General features: G+C 53.3%; 1 protein-coding gene across 2 annotated transcripts in view; it reads right to left on the minus strand.

The window, feature by feature from the left end:
- The window catches only part of ARHGEF39 (Rho guanine nucleotide exchange factor 39), a 158,876-nt gene that overhangs the window by 59,145 nt on the left and 77,624 nt on the right, over nucleotides 1–22,107 (minus strand). For both annotated transcript variants that reach the window (XM_075344125.1, XM_075344119.1), the window contains exons 5-6: nucleotides 20,706–20,824; nucleotides 19,395–19,465 (exon numbers count right to left, since the gene is read on the minus strand). In XM_075344125.1, coding sequence (XP_075200240.1) covers nucleotides 19,395–19,465; nucleotides 20,706–20,824 — 190 coding nt within the window. The remainder of the gene's footprint in view (nucleotides 1–19,394; nucleotides 19,466–20,705; nucleotides 20,825–22,107) is intronic.

Here is a 22,107-nt window from a genome sequence, read left to right on the forward strand (position 1 = left end):
AGGGAAGAGTCACACTGAATGAGGACAGGTCACTGGTCACACACATCAGAGACAGCGCTCCTGAGGGAAGAGTCACACTGAATGAGGACAGGTCACCGGTCACACACATCAGAGACAGCGCTCCTGAGGGAAGAGTCACACTGAATGAGGAGAGGTCACCGGTCACACACATCAGAGACAGCGCTCCTGAGGGAAGAGTCACACTGAATGAGGAGAGGTCACCGGTCACACACATCAGAGACAGCGCTCCTGAGGGAAGAGTCACACTGAATGAAGACAAGTCACCGGTCACACAGGTCAGAGACAGCGCTCCTGAGGGAAGAGTCACACTGAATGAGGACAGGTCACCGGTCACACACATCAGAGACAGTGCTCCTGAGGGAAGAGTCACACTGAATGAGGACAGGTCACCGGTCACACATATCAGAGACAGTGCTCCTGAGGGAAGAGTCACACTGAATGATGACAGGTCACCGATCACACACATCAGAGACAGCGCTCCTGAGGGAAGAGTCACACTGAATGAGGACAGGTCACCGGTCACACATATCAGAGACAGCGCTCCTGAGGGAAGAGTCACACTGAATGAGGACAGGTCACCGGTCACACACATCAGAGACAGCGCTCCTGAGAGAAGAGTCACACTGAATGAGGACAGGTCACACACATCAGAGACAGCGCTCCTGAGGGAAGAGTCACACTGAATGAGGACAGATCACCGGTCACACACATCAGAGACAGTGCTCCTGAGGGAAGAGTCACACTGAATGAGGACAGGTCACCGGTCACACACATCAGAGACAGCGCTCCTGAGGGAAGAGTCACACTGAATGAGGACAGGTCACCGGTCACACAGGTCAGAGACAGCGCTCCTGAGGGAAGAATCACACTGAATGAGGACAGGTCACTGGTCACACACATCAGAGACAGCGCTCCTGAGGGAAGAGTCACACTGAATGAGGACAGCTCACCGGTCACACACATCAGAGACAGCGCTCCTGAGGGAAGAGTCACACTGAATGAGGACAGGTCACCGGTCACACACATCAGAGACAGTGCTCCTGAGGGAAGAGTCACACTGAATGAGGACAGGTCACCGGTCACACACATCAGAGACAGCGCTCCTGAGGGAAGAGTCACACTGAATGAGGACAGGTCACCGGTCACACACATCAGAGACAGTGCTCCTGAGGGAAGAGTCACACTGAATGAGGACAGGTCACACACATCAGAGACAGCGCTCCTGAGGGAAGAGTCACACTGAATGAGGACAGGTCACCGGTCACACACACAGCGAGCAGTGCTCCTGAGGGAAGAGTCACACTGAATGAGGACAGGTCACCGGTCACACACATCAGAGACAGCGCTCCTGAGAGAAGAGTCACACTGAATGAGGACAGGTCACCGGTCACACACATCAGAGACAGTGCTCCTGAGGGAAGAGTCACACTGAATGAGGACAGGTCACTGGTCACACACATCAGAGACAGCGCTCCTGAGGGAAGAGTCACACTGAATGAGGACAGGTCACCGGTCACACACATCAGAGACAGCGCTCCTGAGAGAAGAGTCACACTGAATGAGGACAGGTCACACACATCAGAGACAGCGCTCCTGAGGGAAGAGTCACACTGAATGAGGACAGATCACCGGTCACACACATCAGAGACAGTGCTCCTGAGGGAAGAGTCACACTGAATGAGGACAGGTTACCGGTCACACACATCAGAGACAGCGCTCCTGAGGGAAGAGTCACACTGAATGAGGACAGGTCACTGGTCACACACATCAGAGACAGCGCTCCTGAGAGAAGAGTCACACTGAATGAGGACAGGTCACCGGTCACACACATCAGAGACAGCGCTCCTGAGGGAAGAGTCACACTGAATGAGGACAGGTCACCGGTCACACACATCAGAGACAGCGCTCCTGAGGGAAGAGTCACACTGAATGAGGACAGGTCACTGGTCACACACATCAGAGACAGCGCTCCTGAGAGAAGAGTCACACTGAATGAGGACAGGTCACCGGTCACACACATCAGAGACAGCGCTCCTGAGGGAAGAGTCACACTGAATGAGGACAGGTCACCGGTCACACAGGTCAGAGACAGCGCTCCTGAGGGAAGAGTCACACTAAATGAGGACAGGTTACCGGTCACACACATCAGAGACAGCGCTCCTGAGGGAAGAGTCACACTGAATGAGGACAGGTCACCGGTCACACACATCAGAGACAGTGCTCCTGAGGGAAGAGTCACACTGAATGATGACAGGTCACCGGTCACACACATCAGAGACAGCGCTCCTGAGGGAAGAGTCACACTGAATGAGGACAGGTCACCGGTCACACACATCAGAGACAGTGCTCCTGAGGGAAGAGTCACACTGAATGAGGACAGGTCACCGGTCACACACATCAGAAACATCGCTCCTGAGGGAAGAGTCACACTGAATGAGGACAGGTCACTGGTCACACACATCAGAGACAGCGCTCCTGAGGGAAGAGTCACACTGAATGAGGACAGGTCACCGGTCACACACATCAGAGACAGCGCTCCTGAGGGAAGAGTCACACTGAATGAAGACAGGTCACCGGTCACACAGGTCAGAGACAGCGCTCCTGAGGGAAGAGTCACACTGAATGAGGACAGGTCACCGGTCACACACATCAGAGACAGTGCTCCTGAGGGAAGAGTCACACTGAATGAGGACAGGTCACCGGTCACACACATCAGAGACAGCGCTCCTGAGGGAAGAGTCACACTGAATGATGACAGGTCACCGGTCACATACATCAGAGACAGTGCTCCTGAGGGAAGAGTCACACTGAATGATGACAGGTCACCGGTCACACATATCAGAGACAGTGCTCCTGAGGGAAGAGTCACACTGAATGATGACAGGTCACCGGTCACACATATCAGAGACAGTGCTCCTGAACGAAGAGTCACACTGAATGAGGACAGGTCACCGGTCACACACATCAGAGACAGCGCTCCTGAGAGAAGAGTCACACTGAATGAGGACAGGTCACACACATCAGAGACAGCGCTCCTGAGGGAAGAGTCACACTGAATGAGGACAGATCACCGGTCACACACATCAGAGACAGTGCTCCTGAGGGAAGAGTCACACTGAATGAGGACAGGTCACCGGTCACACATATCAGAGACAGCGCTCCTGAGGGAAGAGTCACACTGAATGAGGACAGGTCACCGGTCACACACATCAGAGACAGTGCTCCTGAGGGAAGAGTCACACTGAATGAGGACAGGTCACCGGTCACACACATCAGAGACAGCGCTCCTGAGGGAAGAGTCACACTGAATGATGACAGGTCACCGGTCACACATATCAGAGACAGTGCTCCTGAGGGAAGAGTCACACTGAATGATGACAGGTCACCGGTCACACATATTAGAGACAGTGCTCCTGAGGGAAGAGTCACACTGAATGAGGACAGGTCACCGGTCACACACATCAGAGACAGCGCTCCTGAGAGAAGAGTCACACTGAATGAGGACAGGTCACACACATCAGAGACAGCGCTCCTGAGGGAAGAGTCACACTGAATGAGGACAGATCACCGGTCACACACATCAGAGACAGTGCTCCTGAGGGAAGAGTCACACTGAATGAGGACAGGTCACCGGTCACACACATCAGAGACAGCGCTCCTGAGAGAAGAGTCACACTGAATGAGGACAGGTCACACACATCAGAGACAGCGCTCCTGAGGGAAGAGTCACACTGAATGAGGACAGGTCACCGGTCACACACATCAGAGACAGCGCTCCTGAGGGAAGAGTCACACTGAATGAGGACAGGTCACACACATCAGAGACAGTGCTCCTGAGGGAAGAGTCACACTGAATGAGGACAGGTCACCGGTCACACAGGTCAGAGACAGCGCTCCTGAGGGAAGAATCACACTGAATGAAGACAGGTCACCGGTCACACACATCAGAGACAGCGCTCCTGAGGGAAGAGTCACACTGAATGAGGACAGGTTACCGGTCACACACATCAGAGACAGTGCTCCTGAGGGAAGAGTCACACTGAATGAGGACAGGTCACCGGTCACACACATCAGAGACAGCGCTCCTGAGGGAAGAGTCACACTGAATGAGGACAGGTCACCGGTCACACACATCAGAGACAGCGCTCCTGAGAGAAGAGTCACACTGAATGAGGACAGGTCACCGGTCACACACATCAAAGACAGTGCTCCTGAGGGAAGAGTAACACTGAATGAGGACAGGTCACCGGTCACACACAGCAGAGACAGCGCTCCTGAGGGAAGAGTCACACTGAATGAAGACAAGTCACCGGTCACACACATCAGAGACAGCGCTCCTGAGGGAAGAGTCACACTGAATGAGGACAGGTCACCGGTCACACACATCAGAGACAGCGCTCCTGAGGGAAGAGTCACACTGAATGAAGACAAGTCACCGGTCACACAGGTCAGAGACAGCGCTCCTGAGGGAAGAGTCACACTGAATGAGGACAGGTCACCGGTCACACACATCAGAGACAGTGCTCCTGAGGGAAGAGTCACACTGAATGAGGACAGGTCACCGGTCACACATATCAGAGACAGTGCTCCTGAGGGAAGAGTCACACTGAATGATGACAGGTCACCGATCACACACATCAGAGACAGCGCTCCTGAGGGAAGAGTCACACTGAATGAGGACAGGTCACCGGTCACACATATCAGAGACAGCGCTCCTGAGGGAAGAGTCACACTGAATGAGGACAGGTCACCGGTCACACACATCAGAGACAGCGCTCCTGAGAGAAGAGTCACACTGAATGAGGACAGGTCACACACATCAGAGACAGCGCTCCTGAGGGAAGAGTCACACTGAATGAGGACAGATCACCGGTCACACACATCAGAGACAGTGCTCCTGAGGGAAGAGTCACACTGAATGAGGACAGTTCACCGGTCACACAGGTCAGAGACAGCGCTCCTGAGGGAAGAGTCACACTGAATGAGGACAGGTCACCGGTCACACACATCAGAGACAGTGCTCCTGAGGGAAGAGTCACACTGAATGAGGACAGGTCACCGGTCACACACATCAGAGACAGCGCTCCTGAGGGAAGAGTCACACTGAATGAGGACAGGTCACCGGTCACACAGGTCAGAGACAGCGCTCCTGAGGGAAGAATCACACTGAATGAGGACAGGTCACTGGTCACACACATCAGAGACAGCGCTCCTGAGGGAAGAGTCACACTGAATGAGGACAGCTCACCGGTCACACACATCAGAGACAGCGCTCCTGAGGGAAGAGTCACACTGAATGAGGACAGGTCACCGGTCACACACATCAGAGACAGCGCTCCTGAGGGAACAGTCACACTGAATGAGGACAGGTCACCGGTCACACACATCAGAGACAGTGCTCCTGAGGGAAGAGTCACACTGAATGAGGACAGGTCACCGGTCACACACATCAGAGACAGCGCTCCTGAGGGAAGAGTCACACTGAATGAGGACAGGTCACCGGTCACACACATCAGAGACAGTGCTCCTGAGGGAAGAGTCACACTGAATGAGGACAGGTCACACACATCAGAGACAGCGCTCCTGAGGGAAGAGTCACACTAAATGAGGACAGGTCACCGGTCACACACATCAGAGACAGCGCTCCTCAGGGAAGAGTCACACTGAATGAGGACAGGTCACCGGTCACACACATCAGAGACAGCGATACTGAGGGAAGAGTAACACTGAATGAGGACAGTTCACCGGTCACACAGGTCAGAGACAGCGCTCCTGAGGGAAGAGTCACACTGAATGAGGACAGGTCACCGGTCACACATATCAGAGACAGCGCTCCTGAGGGAAGAGTCACACTGAATGAGGACAGGTCACCGGTCACACACATCAGAGACAGCGCTCCTGAGGGAAGAGTCACACTGAATGAGGACAGGTCACACACATCAGAGACAGTGCTCCTGAGGGAAGAGTCACACTGAATGAGGACAGGTCACCGGTCACACAGGTCAGAGACAGCGCTCCTGAGGGAAGAATCACACTGAATGAAGACAGGTCACCGGTCACACACATCAGAGACAGCGCTCCTGAGGGAAGAGTCACACTGAATGAGGACAGGTTACCGGTCACACACATCAGAGACAGTGCTCCTGAGGGAAGAGTCACACTGAATGAGGACAGGTCACCGGTCACACACATCAGAGACAGCGCTCCTGAGGGAAGAGTCACACTGAATGAGGACAGGTCACCGGTCACACACATCAGAGACAGCGCTCCTGAGAGAAGAGTCACACTGAATGAGGACAGGTCACCGGTCACACACATCAAAGACAGTGCTCCTGAGGGAAGAGTAACACTGAATGAGGACAGGTCACCGGTCACACACAGCAGAGACAGCGCTCCTGAGGGAAGAGTCACACTGAATGAAGACAAGTCACCGGTCACACACATCAGAGACAGCGCTCCTGAGGGAAGAGTCACACTGAATGAGGACAGGTCACCGGTCACACACATCAGAGACAGCGCTCCTGAGGGAAGAGTCACACTGAATGAAGACAAGTCACCGGTCACACAGGTCAGAGACAGCGCTCCTGAGGGAAGAGTCACACTGAATGAGGACAGGTCACCGGTCACACACATCAGAGACAGTGCTCCTGAGGGAAGAGTCACACTGAATGAGGACAGGTCACCGGTCACACATATCAGAGACAGTGCTCCTGAGGGAAGAGTCACACTGAATGATGACAGGTCACCGATCACACACATCAGAGACAGCGCTCCTGAGGGAAGAGTCACACTGAATGAGGACAGGTCACCGGTCACACATATCAGAGACAGCGCTCCTGAGGGAAGAGTCACACTGAATGAGGACAGGTCACCGGTCACACACATCAGAGACAGCGCTCCTGAGAGAAGAGTCACACTGAATGAGGACAGGTCACACACATCAGAGACAGCGCTCCTGAGGGAAGAGTCACACTGAATGAGGACAGATCACCGGTCACACACATCAGAGACAGTGCTCCTGAGGGAAGAGTCACACTGAATGAGGACAGTTCACCGGTCACACAGGTCAGAGACAGCGCTCCTGAGGGAAGAGTCACACTGAATGAGGACAGGTCACCGGTCACACACATCAGAGACAGTGCTCCTGAGGGAAGAGTCACACTGAATGAGGACAGGTCACCGGTCACACACATCAGAGACAGCGCTCCTGAGGGAAGAGTCACACTGAATGAGGACAGGTCACCGGTCACACAGGTCAGAGACAGCGCTCCTGAGGGAAGAATCACACTGAATGAGGACAGGTCACTGGTCACACACATCAGAGACAGCGCTCCTGAGGGAAGAGTCACACTGAATGAGGACAGCTCACCGGTCACACACATCAGAGACAGCGCTCCTGAGGGAAGAGTCACACTGAATGAGGACAGGTCACCGGTCACACACATCAGAGACAGCGCTCCTGAGGGAACAGTCACACTGAATGAGGACAGGTCACCGGTCACACACATCAGAGACAGTGCTCCTGAGGGAAGAGTCACACTGAATGAGGACAGGTCACCGGTCACACACATCAGAGACAGCGCTCCTGAGGGAAGAGTCACACTGAATGAGGACAGGTCACCGGTCACACACATCAGAGACAGTGCTCCTGAGGGAAGAGTCACACTGAATGAGGACAGGTCACACACATCAGAGACAGCGCTCCTGAGGGAAGAGTCACACTAAATGAGGACAGGTCACCGGTCACACACATCAGAGACAGCGCTCCTCAGGGAAGAGTCACACTGAATGAGGACAGGTCACCGGTCACACACATCAGAGACAGCGATACTGAGGGAAGAGTAACACTGAATGAGGACAGTTCACCGGTCACACAGGTCAGAGACAGCGCTCCTGAGGGAAGAGTCACACTGAATGAGGACAGGTCACCGGTCACACATATCAGAGACAGCGCTCCTGAGGGAAGAGTCACACTGAATGAGGACAGGTCACCGGTCACACAAATCAGAGCCATGGCTCCTGAGGGAAGAGTCACACTGAATGAGGACAGGTTACCGGTCACACACATCAGAGACAGCGCTCCTGAGGGAAGAGTCACACTGAATGAGGACAGGTCACTGGTCACACACATCAGAGACAGCGCTCCTGAGGGAAGAGTCACACTAAATGAGGACAGGTCACCGGTCACACACATCAGAGACAGCGCTCCTGAGGGAAGAGTCACACTGAATGAGGACAGGTCACCGGTCACACACATCAGAGCCAGCGCTCCTGAGAGAAGAGTCACACTGAATGAGGACAGGTCACACACATCAGAGACAGCGCTCCTGAGGGAAGAGTCACACTGAATGAGGACAGGTCACCGGTCACACACATCAGAGCCAGCGCTCCTGAGAGAAGAGTCACACTGAATGAGGACAGGTCACACACATCAGAGACAGCGCTCCTGAGGGAAGAGTCACACTGAATGAGGACAGGTCACCGGTCACACACATCAGAGACAGTGCTCCTGAGGGAAGAGTCACACTGAATGAGGACAGGTCACTGGTCACACACATCAGAGACAGCGCTCCTGAGGGAAGAGTCACACTGAATGAGGAGAGGTCACCGGTCACACACATCAGAGACAGTGCTCCTGAGGGAAGAGTCACACTGAATGAGGACAGGTCACTGGTCACACACATCAGAGACAGCGCTCCTGAGGGAAGAGTCACACTGAATGAGGACAGGTCACCGGTCACACACATCAGAGACAGCGCTCCTGAGAGAAGAGTCACACTGAATGAGGACAGGTCACACACATCAGAGACAGCGCTCCTGAGGGAAGAGTCACACTGAATGAGGACAGATCACCGGTCACACACATCAGAGACAGTGCTCCTGAGGGAAGAGTCACACTGAATGAGGACAGGTCACCGGTCACACATATCAGAGACAGCGCTCCTGAGGGAAGAGTCACACTGAATGAGGACAGGTCACCGGTCACACACATCAGAGACAGTGCTCCTGAGGGAAGAGTCACACTGAATGAGGACAGGTCACCGGTCACACACATCAGAGACAGTGCTCCTGAGGGAAGAGTCACACTGAATGATGACAGGTCACCGGTCACACACATCAGAGACAGCGCTCCTGAGGGAAGAGTCACACTGAATGATGACAGGTCACCGGTCACACATATCAGAGACAGTGCTCCTGAGGGAAGAGTCACACTGAATGAGGACAGGTCACCGGTCACACACATCAGAGACAGCGCTCCTGAGAGAAGAGTCACACTGAATGAGGACAGGTCACACACATCAGAGACAGCGCTCCTGAGGGAAGAGTCACACTGAATGAGGACAGATCACCGGTCACACACATCAGAGACAGTGCTCCTGAGGGAAGAGTCACACTGAATGAGGACAGGTCACACACATCAGAGACAGCGCTCCTGAGGGAAGAGTCACACTGAATGAGGACAGGTCACCGGTCACACACATCAGAGACAGCGCTCCTGAGGGAAGAGTCACACTGAATGAGGACAGGTCACACACATCAGAGACAGTGCTCCTGAGGGAAGAGTCACACTGAATGAGGACAGGTCACCGGTCACACACATCAGAGACAGCGCTCCTGAGGGAAGAGTCACACTGAATGAGGACAGGTCACCGGTCACACACATCAGAGACAGCGCTCCTGAGAGAAGAGTCACACTGAATGAGGACAGGTCACCGGTCACACACATCAAAGACAGTGCTCCTGAGGGAAGAGTAACACTGAATGAGGACAGGTCACCGGTCACACACATCAGAGACAGTGCTCCTGAGGGAAGAGTCACACTGAATGAGGACAGGTCACCGGTCACACACATCAGAGACAGCGCTCCTGAGGGAAGAGTCACACTGAATGAGGACAGGTCACCGGTCACACACATCAGAGACAGCGCTCCTGAGAGAAGAGTCACACTGAATGAGGACAGGTCACACACATCAGAGACAGCGCTCCTGAGGGAAGAGTCACACTGAATGAGGACAGGTCACCGGTCACACACATCAGAGACAGCGCTCCTGAGGGAAGAGTCACACTGAATGAGGACAGGTCACACACATCAGAGACAGTGCTCCTGAGGGAAGAGTCACACTGAATGAGGACAGGTCACACACATCAGAGACAGCGCTCCTGAGGGAAGAGTCACACTGAATGAGGACAGGTCACCGGTCACACAGGTCAGAGACAGCGCTCCTGAGGGAAGAATCACACTGAATGAAGACAGGTCACCGGTCACACACATCAGAGACAGCGCTCCTGAGGGAAGAGTCACACTGAATGAGGACAGGTTACCGGTCACACACATCAGAGACAGTGCTCCTGAGGGAAGAGTCACACTGAATGAGGACAGGTCACCGGTCACACACATCAGAGACAGCGCTCCTGAGGGAAGAGTCACACTGAATGAGGACAGGTCACCGGTCACACACATCAGAGACAGCGCTCCTGAGAGAAGAGTCACACTGAATGAGGACAGGTCACCGGTCACACACATCAAAGACAGTGCTCCTGAGGGAAGAGTAACACTGAATGAGGACAGGTCACCGGTCACACATATCAGAGACAGCGCTCCTGAGGGAAGAGTCACACTGAATGAGGACAGGTCACTGGTCACACACATCAGAGACAGCGCTCCTGAGGGAAGAGTCACACTGAATGAGGACAGGTCACCGGTCACACACATCAGAGACAGCGCTCCTGAGGGAAGAGTCACACTGAATGAGGAGAGGTCACCGGTCACACACATCAGAGACAGCGCTCCTGAGGGAAGAGTCACACTGAATGAGGAGAGGTCACCGGTCACACACATCAGAGACAGCGCTCCTGAGGGAAGAGTCACACTGAATGAAGACAAGTCACCGGTCACACAGGTCAGAGACAGCGCTCCTGAGGGAAGAGTCACACTGAATGAGGACAGGTCACCGGTCACACACATCAGAGACAGTGCTCCTGAGGGAAGAGTCACACTGAATGAGGACAGGTCACCGGTCACACATATCAGAGACAGTGCTCCTGAGGGAAGAGTCACACTGAATGATGACAGGTCACCGATCACACACATCAGAGACAGCGCTCCTGAGGGAAGAGTCACACTGAATGAGGACAGGTCACCGGTCACACATATCAGAGACAGCGCTCCTGAGGGAAGAGTCACACTGAATGAGGACAGGTCACCGGTCACACACATCAGAGACAGCGCTCCTGAGAGAAGAGTCACACTGAATGAGGACAGGTCACACACATCAGAGACAGCGCTCCTGAGGGAAGAGTCACACTGAATGAGGACAGATCACCGGTCACACACATCAGAGACAGTGCTCCTGAGGGAAGAGTCACACTGAATGAGGACAGGTCACCGGTCACACACATCAGAGACAGCGCTCCTGAGGGAAGAGTCACACTGAATGAGGACAGGTCACCGGTCACACAGGTCAGAGACAGCGCTCCTGAGGGAAGAATCACACTGAATGAGGACAGGTCACTGGTCACACACATCAGAGACAGCGCTCCTGAGGGAAGAGTCACACTGAATGAGGACAGCTCACCGGTCACACACATCAGAGACAGCGCTCCTGAGGGAAGAGTCACACTGAATGAGGACAGGTCACCGGTCACACACATCAGAGACAGTGCTCCTGAGGGAAGAGTCACACTGAATGAGGACAGGTCACACACATCAGAGACAGCGCTCCTGAGGGAAGAGTCACACTGAATGAGGACAGGTCACCGGTCACACACACAGCGAGCAGTGCTCCTGAGGGAAGAGTCACACTGAATGAGGACAGGTCACCGGTCACACACATCAGAGACAGCGCTCCTGAGAGAAGAGTCACACTGAATGAGGACAGGTCACCGGTCACACACATCAGAGACAGTGCTCCTGAGGGAAGAGTCACACTGAATGAGGACAGGTCACTGGTCACACACATCAGAGACAGCGCTCCTGAGGGAAGAGTCACACTGAATGAGGACAGGTCACCGGTCACACACATCAGAGACAGCGCTCCTGAGAGAAGAGTCACACTGAATGAGGACAGGTCACACACATCAGAGACAGCGCTCCTGAGGGAAGAGTCACACTGAATGAGGACAGATCACCGGTCACACACATCAGAGACAGTGCTCCTGAGGGAAGAGTCACACTGAATGAGGACAGGTCACCGGTCACACATATCAGAGACAGCGCTCCTGAGGGAAGAGTCACACTGAATGAGGACAGGTCACCGGTCACACACATCAGAGACAGTGCTCCTGAGGGAAGAGTCACACTGAATGAGGACAGGTCACCGGTCACACACATCAGAGACAGCGCTCCTGAGGGAAGAGTCACACTGAATGATGACAGGTCACCGGTCACACACATCAGAGACAGCGCTCCTGAGGGAAGAGTCACACTGAATGATGACAGGTCACCGGTCACACATATCAGAGACAGTGCTCCTGAGGGAAGAGTCACACTGAATGAGGACAGGTCACCGGTCACACACATCAGAGACAGCGCTCCTGAGAGAAGAGTCACACTGAATGAGGACAGGTCACACACATCAGAGACAGCGCTCCTGAGGGAAGAGTCACACTGAATGAGGACAGATCACCGGTCACACACATCAGAGACAGTGCTCCTGAGGGAAGAGTCACACTGAATGAGGACAGGTCACACACATCAGAGACAGCGCTCCTGAGGGAAGAGTCACACTGAATGAGGACAGGTCACCGGTCACACACATCAGAGACAGCGCTCCTGAGGGAAGAGTCACACTGAATGAGGACAGGTCACACACATCAGAGACAGTGCTCCTGAGGGAAGAGTCACACTGAATGAGGACAGGTCACCGGTCACACACATCAGAGACAGCGCTCCTGAGGGAAGAGTCACACTGAATGAGGACAGGTCACCGGTCACACACATCAGAGACAGCGCTCCTGAGAGAAGAGTCACACTGAATGAGGACAGGTCACCGGTCACACACATCAAAGACAGTGCTCCTGAGGGAAGAGTAACACTGAATGAGGACAGGTCACCGGTCACACACATCAGAGACAGTGCTCCTGAGGGAAGAGTCACACTGAATGAGGACAGGTCACCGGTCACACACATCAGAGACAGCGCTCCTGAGGGAAGAGTCACACTGAATGAGGACAGGTCACCGGTCACACACATCAGAGACAGCGCTCCTGAGAGAAGAGTCACACTGAATGAGGACAGGTCACACACATCAGAGACAGCGCTCCTGAGGGAAGAGTCACACTGAATGAGGACAGGTCACCGGTCACACACATCAGAGACAGCGCTCCTGAGGGAAGAGTCACACTGAATGAGGACAGGTCACACACATCAGAGACAGTGCTCCTGAGGGAAGAGTCACACTGAATGAGGACAGGTCACACACATCAGAGACAGCGCTCCTGAGGGAAGAGTCACACTGAATGAGGACAGGTCACCGGTCACACAGGTCAGAGACAGCGCTCCTGAGGGAAGAATCACACTGAATGAAGACAGGTCACCGGTCACACACATCAGAGACAGCGCTCCTGAGGGAAGAGTCACACTGAATGAGGACAGGTTACCGGTCACACACATCAGAGACAGTGCTCCTGAGGGAAGAGTCACACTGAATGAGGACAGGTCACCGGTCACACACATCAGAGACAGCGCTCCTGAGGGAAGAGTCACACTGAATGAGGACAGGTCACCGGTCACACACATCAGAGACAGCGCTCCTGAGAGAAGAGTCACACTGAATGAGGACAGGTCACCGGTCACACACATCAAAGACAGTGCTCCTGAGGGAAGAGTAACACTGAATGAGGACAGGTCACCGGTCACACATATCAGAGACAGCGCTCCTGAGGGAAGAGTCACACTGAATGAGGACAGGTCACTGGTCACACACATCAGAGACAGCGCTCCTGAGGGAAGAGTCACACTGAATGAGGACAGGTCACCGGTCACACACATCAGAGACAGCGCTCCTGAGGGAAGAGTCACACTGAATGAGGAGAGGTCACCGGTCACACACATCAGAGACAGCGCTCCTGAGGGAAGAGTCACACTGAATGAGGAGAGGTCACCGGTCACACACATCAGAGACAGCGCTCCTGAGGGAAGAGTCACACTGAATGAAGACAAGTCACCGGTCACACAGGTCAGAGACAGCGCTCCTGAGGGAAGAGTCACACTGAATGAGGACAGGTCACCGGTCACACACATCAGAGACAGTGCTCCTGAGGGAAGAGTCACACTGAATGAGGACAGGTCACCGGTCACACATATCAGAGACAGTGCTCCTGAGGGAAGAGTCACACTGAATGATGACAGGTCACCGATCACACACATCAGAGACAGCGCTCCTGAGGGAAGAGTCACACTGAATGAGGACAGGTCACCGGTCACACATATCAGAGACAGCGCTCCTGAGGGAAGAGTCACACTGAATGAGGACAGGTCACCGGTCACACACATCAGAGACAGCGCTCCTGAGGGAAACGTCACACTGAATGAGGACAGGTCACCGGTCACACACATCAGAGACAGTGCTCCTGAGGGAAGAGTCACACTGAATGAGGACAGGTCACCGGTCACACACATCAGAGACAGCGCTCCTGAGGGAAGAGTCACACTGAATGAGGACAGGTCACCGGTCACACAGGTCAGAGACAGCGCTCCTGAGGGAAGAATCACACTGAATGAGGACAGGTCACCGGTCACACACATCAGAGACAGCGCTCCTGAGGGAAGAGTCACACTGAATGAGGACAGGTCACACACATCAGAGACAGTGCTCCTGAGGGAAGAGTCACACTGAATGAGGACAGGTCACCGGTCACACACATCAGAGACAGCGCTCCTGAGGGAAGAGTCACACTGAATGAGGACAGGTCACCGGTCACACACATCAGAGACAGCGCTCCTGAGAGAAGAGTCACACTGAATGAGGACAGGTCACCGGTCACACACATCAAAGACAGTGCTCCTGAGGGAAGAGTAACACTGAATGAGGACAGGTCACCGGTCACACACATCAGAGACAGTGCTCCTGAGGGAAGAGTCACACTGAATGAGGACAGGTCACCGGTCACACACATCAGAGACAGCGCTCCTGAGGGAAGAGTCACACTGAATGAGGACAGGTCACCGGTCACACACATCAGAGACAGCGCTCCTGAGAGAAGAGTCACACTGAATGAGGACAGGTCACACACATCAGAGACAGCGCTCCTGAGGGAAGAGTCACACTGAATGAGGACAGGTCACCGGTCACACACATCAGAGACAGCGCTCCTGAGGGAAGAGTCACACTGAATGAGGACAGGTCACACACATCAGAGACAGTGCTCCTGAGGGAAGAGTCACACTGAATGAGGACAGGTCACACACATCAGAGACAGCGCTCCTGAGGGAAGAGTCACACTGAATGAGGACAGGTCACCGGTCACACAGGTCAGAGACAGCGCTCCTGAGGGAAGAATCACACTGAATGAAGACAGGTCACCGGTCACACACATCAGAGACAGCGCTCCTGAGGGAAGAGTCACACTGAATGAGGACAGGTTACCGGTCACACACATCAGAGACAGTGCTCCTGAGGGAAGAGTCACACTGAATGAGGACAGGTCACCGGTCACACACATCAGAGACAGCGCTCCTGAGGGAAGAGTCACACTGAATGAGGACAGGTCACCGGTCACACACATCAGAGACAGCGCTCCTGAGAGAAGAGTCACACTGAATGAGGACAGGTCACCGGTCACACACATCAAAGACAGTGCTCCTGAGGGAAGAGTAACACTGAATGAGGACAGGTCACCGGTCACACATATCAGAGACAGCGCTCCTGAGGGAAGAGTCACACTGAATGAGGACAGGTCACTGGTCACACACATCAGAGACAGCGCTCCTGAGGGAAGAGTCACACTGAATGAGGACAGGTCACCGGTCACACACATCAGAGACAGCGCTCCTGAGGGAAGAGTCACACTGAATGAGGAGAGGTCACCGGTCACACACATCAGAGACAGCGCTCCTGAGGGAAGAGTCACACTGAATGAGGAGAGGTCACCGGTCACACACATCAGAGACAGCGCTCCTGAGGGAAGAGTCACACTGAATGAAGACAAGTCACCGGTCACACAGGTCAGAGACAGCGCTCCTGAGGGAAGAGTCACACTGAATGAGGACAGGTCACCGGTCACACACATCAGAGACAGTGCTCCTGAGGGAAGAGTCACACTGAATGAGGACAGGTCACCGGTCACACATATCAGAGACAGTGCTCCTGAGGGAAGAGTCACACTGAATGATGACAGGTCACCGATCACACACATCAGAGACAGCGCTCCTGAGGGAAGAGTCACACTGAATGAGGACAGGTCACCGGTCACACATATCAGAGACAGCGCTCCTGAGGGAAGAGTCACACTGAATGAGGACAGGTCACCGGTCACACACATCAGAGACAGCGCTCCTGAGAGAAGAGTCACACTGAATGAGGACAGGTCACACACATCAGAGACAGCGCTCCTGAGGGAAGAGTCACACTGAATGAGGACAGATCACCGGTCACACACATCAGAGACAGTGCTCCTGAGGGAAGAGTCACACTGAATGAGGACAGGTCACCGGTCACACACATCAGAGACAGCGCTCCTGAGGGAAGAGTCACACTGAATGAGGACAGGTCACCGGTCACACAGGTCAGAGACAGCGCTCCTGAGGGAAGAATCACACTGAATGAGGACAGGTCACTGGTCACACACATCAGAGACAGCGCTCCTGAGGGAAGAGTCACACTGAATGAGGACAGGTCACCGGTCACACACATCAGAGACAGCGCTCCTGAGGGAAGAGTCACACTGAATGAGGACAGGTCACCGGTCACACACATCAGAGACAGCGCTCCTGAGGGAAGAGTCACACTGAATGAGGACAGGTCACCGGTCACACACATCAGAGACAGTGCTCCTGAGGGAAGAGTCACACTGAATGAGGACAGGTCACCGGTCACACACATCAGAGACAGCGCTCCTGAGGGAAGAGTCACACTGAATGAGGACAGGTCACCGGTCACACACATCAGAGACAGCGCTCCTGAGGGAAGAGTCACACTGAATGAGGACAGGTCACCGGTCACACACATCAGAGACAGTGCTCCTGAGGGAAGAGTCACACTGAATGAGGACAGGTCACCGGTCACACACATCAGAGACAGCGCTCCTGAGGGAAGAGTCACACTGAATGAGGACAGGTCACCGGTCACACACATCAGAGACAGTGCTCCTGAGGGAAGAGTCACACTGAATGAGGACAGGTCACACACATCAGAGACAGCGCTCCTGAGGGAAGAGTCACACTGAATGAGGACAGGTCACCGGTCACACACACAGCGAGCAGTGCTCCTGAGGGAAGAGTCACACTGAATGAGGACAGGTCACCGGTCACACACATCAGAGACAGCGCTCCTGAGAGAAGAGTCACACTGAATGAGGACAGGTCACCGGTCACACACATCAGAGACAGTGCTCCTGAGGGAAGAGTCACACTGAATGAGGACAGGTCACACACATCAGAGACAGCGCTCCTGAGGGAAGAGTCACACTGAATGAGGACAGGTCACTGGTCACACACATCAGAGACAGCGCTCCTGAGGGAAGAGTCACACTGAATGAGGACAGGTCACCGGTCACACACATCAGAGACAGCGCTCCTGAGGGAAGAGTCACACTGAATGAGGACAGGTCACTGGTCACACACATCAGAGACAGCGCTCCTGAGGGAAGAGTCACACTGAATGAGGACAGGTCACCGGTCACACACATCAGAGACAGCGCTCCTGAGGGAAGAATCACACTAAATGAGGACAGGTCACCGGTCACACACATCAGAGACAGCGCTCCTGAGGGAAGAGTCACACTGAATGAGGACAGGTCACCGGTCACACACATCAGAGACAGTGCTCCTGAGGGAAGAGTCACACTGAATGAGGACAGGTCACCGGTCACACAGGTCAGAGACAGCGCTCCTGAGGGAAGAGTCACACTGAATGAGGACAGGTCACCGGTCACACACATCAGAGGCAGCGCTCCTGAGGGAAGAGTCACACTGAATGAGGACAGGTCACCGGTCACACACATCAGAGACAGTGCTCCTGAGGGAAGAGTCACACTGAATGAGGACAGGTCACACACATCAGAGACAGCGCTCCTGAGGGAAGAGTCACACTGAATGAGGACAGGTCACTGGTCACACACATCAGAGACAGCGCTCCTGAGGGAAGAGTCACACTGAATGAGGACAGGTCACCGGTCACACACATCAGAGACAGCGCTCCTGAGGGAAGAGTCACACTGAATGAGGACAGGTCACTGGTCACACACATCAGAGACAGCGCTCCTGAGGGAAGAGTCACACTGAATGAGGACAGGTCACCGGTCACACACATCAGAGACAGCGCTCCTGAGGGAAGAGTCACACTGAATGAGGACAGGTCACCGGTCACACACATCAGAGACAGCGCTCCTGAGGGAAGAGTCACACTGAATGAGGACAGGTCACTGGTCACACACATCAGAGACAGCGCTCCTGAGGGAAGAGTCACACTGAATGAGGACAGGTCACCGGTCACACACATCAGAGACAGCGCTCCTGAGGGAAGAGTCACACTGAATGAGGACAGGTCACCGGTCACACACACAGCGAGCAGCGCTCCTGAGAGAAGAGTCACACTGAATGAGGAGAGGTCACCGGTCACACACATCAGAGACAGCGCTCCTGAGAGAAGAGTCACACTGAATGAGGACAGGTCACCGGTCACACACATCAGAGACAGCGCTCCTGAGGGAAGAGTCACACTGAATGAGGACAGGTCACCGGTCACACACATCAGAGACAGCGCTCCTGAGGGAAGAGTCACACTGAATGAGGACAGGTCACCGGTCACACACATCAGAGACAGCGCTCCTGAGGGAAGAGTCACACAGAATGAGGACAGGTCACCGGTCACACACATCAGAGACAGTGCTCCTGAGGGAAGAGTCACACAGAATGAGGACAGGTCACCGGTCACACAGGTCAGAGACAGCGCTCCTGAGGGAAGAGTCACACTGAATGAGGACAGGTCACCGGTCACACACATCAGAGACAGTGCTCCTGAGAGAAGAGTCACACTGAATGAGGACAGGTCACCGGTCACACACATCAGAGACAGCGCTCCTGAGGGAAGAGTCACACAGAATGAGGACAGGTCACCGGTCACACAGGTCAGACCACGCAGACACGTGGAGCCCTCACTCTGGGGGAACTTTGAACACTTTCACTACTACTCCTCTCGGACACATCCTGTTACCATTCAGATGGGTGGAGTCAGAACTGCCGGGAAATGTGTTCTCCACCAGGTCCTGGAGGTAATGTCTGTATCTGAGGAGAGAAGATAATGATCGTATGTGCTGGACTAACAGACATGCTAGATTAAAGGACAGAGCCAAAATCTACACCTCAGAGGTGGAGGAAGTTACTGGACTATGAGAATGTGTGGATTATCAGATGCCGGATTACAGGCGCACATCATGACTTGGTGCAGGAACCGCTCCCGGGATTTGGATTACACCAGTGGTGCGAATCTTTTTCCTACCAAGGGCCATTTGGCTATTTATACGATCCATAGAGGTTGTATGAATGATCCTGCGATGTTTGGTGAAATGTGTGATATACTGTATGTGCTGCTCTGTGATGAGGTGTGATGGTCGGTGGGATGGATGATCTTACTACTCATCTGATTTTCTAGGTTTCAATGATTTTTTAAAAAAAACTTGATGCAGTTGTTATGAACACTGATTTATATTACACCCCAGTTCTCACAGTGTGAAATTCATCATTGTTTACATTACATTGCTAGAACTAATCAGTGGGAGGTCTGAAGTATATACATCACATAGGAGACACTGAGACTGCTGTATATACATCACATAGGAGACACTGAGACTGCTGTATATATATCACATAGGAAACACTGAGACTGCTGTACATACATTACATATTAGACCCTGAGACTGCTTTATATATATCACATAGGAGCTCCTGAGTCAGCTGTATATATCACATAGGAGAAACTGAGACTGCTGTATTTACATCACATAGGAGGCTCTGAGACTGCTGTACATACATCACATAGTAGATACCGAGACTGCTGTACATACATCACATATGAGACCCTGAGACTGCTGTATATATATCACATAGGAGCCCCTCAGACTGCTGTACATACATCACATAGTAGATACCGAGACTGCTGTACATACATCACATAGGAGACACAGACTGTTGTACATACATCACATAGGAGACACTGAGACTGCTGTACATACATCACATAGGGGACACCGAGACTGCTGTACATTTATCACATAGGAGACACCGAAACTGCTGTATATACATCACATAGTAGACACCGAGACTGCTGAATATACATCACACAGGAGACACAAAGTAAATGGCAAACTTCGGGGTACTCGAATATCAGATGTTAGATTACAGGATCAATTAATGACTATGCAGGAGAACGCTCCAGGGTTATGGATTATTGGATGCTGAATTACACCTGTGCTTTCTTCACCACTCTGTATAGGATAACCAGATGTTGGATTATGGGGGTACTTACCTCATGGCTCGGTGCAGGGGGAGCTCCAGCAGTTTCTCCAGGGTTCGGCCCTGAAGTTCTGGACGCGATTCCTGCAACTTCATGAAACGAGAAAAAGATTTCTTCTTCGTGATTTGAACCTGAAAAAATCAAAGTCAGGAAAGGTGAAGCTACACAACTGGAACAGTGATGTCACCAAGAGGGGCGAGGCTACACAACTGGAACAGTGATGTCACCAAGAGGGGCGAGGCTACACAACTGGAACAGTGATGTCACTAAGAGCGACGAGGCTACACAACTGGAACAGTGATGTCACCAAGAGGGATGAGGCTACACAAGTGGAACAGTGATGTCACCAAGAGGGATGAGGCTACACAAGTGGAACAGTGATGTCACAGAGAGGGATGAGGCTACACAAGTGGAACAGTGATGTCACCAAGAGGGATGAGGCTACACAAGTGGAACAGTGATGTCACCAAGAGGGTCGAGGCTACACACAGGGAACAGTGATGTCACCAAGAGGGGCAAGGCTAGACAACTGGAACAGTGATGTCACCAAGAGGGGCGAGTCTACACACAGGGAGCAGTGATATCATCGAGAGGGGCGAGTCTACACACAGGGAGCATTGATGTCACCGAGAGGGGCGAGTCTACAGACAGTGAATAGTGATGTCACCGAGAGGGGCGAGTCTACAGACAGTGAACAGTGATGTCACCGAGAAGGACGAGGCTTCACACAGGTAGCAGTGATGTCACTAAGAGGGACGAGGCTACACACAGTGAACAGTGATGTCACCGAGAAGGACGAGGCTACACACAGGGAAAAGTGATGTCACAGAGAGGGACGAGACTACACACAAGGAGCAGTGATGTCACAGAGAGGGACGAGACTACACACAGGGAGCAGTGATGTCACCGAGAGGGACGAGACTACACACAGGGAACAGTGATGTCACCGAGCGGGGCGAGACTACACACAGGGAACAGTGATGTCACAGAGAGGGACGAGACTACACACAGGGAACAGTGATGTCCCAGAGAGGGACGAGACTACACACAGGGAACAGTGATGTCACCGAGAGGGGCGAGACTACACACAGGGAACAGTGATGTCACAGAGAGGGACGAGACTACACACAGGGAACAGTGATGTCACAGAGAGGGGCGAGACTACACACAGGGAACAGTGATGTCACCGAGAGGGACGAGACTACACACAGGGAACAGTGATGTCACAGAGAGGGACGAGACTACACACAGGGAACAGTGATGTCACCGAGCGGGACGAGACTACACACAGGGAACAGTGATGTCACAGAGAGGGACGAGACTACACACAGGGAACAGTGATGTCACCGAGAGGGACAAGACTACACACAGGGAACAGTGATGTCACAGAGAGGGACGAGACTACACACAGGGA

The sequence above is a fragment of the Anomaloglossus baeobatrachus genome, chromosome 1 (genome assembly GCF_048569485.1).
Source record: "Anomaloglossus baeobatrachus isolate aAnoBae1 chromosome 1, aAnoBae1.hap1, whole genome shotgun sequence".
NCBI classification, from domain to species: Eukaryota; Metazoa; Chordata; class Amphibia; order Anura; family Aromobatidae; genus Anomaloglossus; species Anomaloglossus baeobatrachus.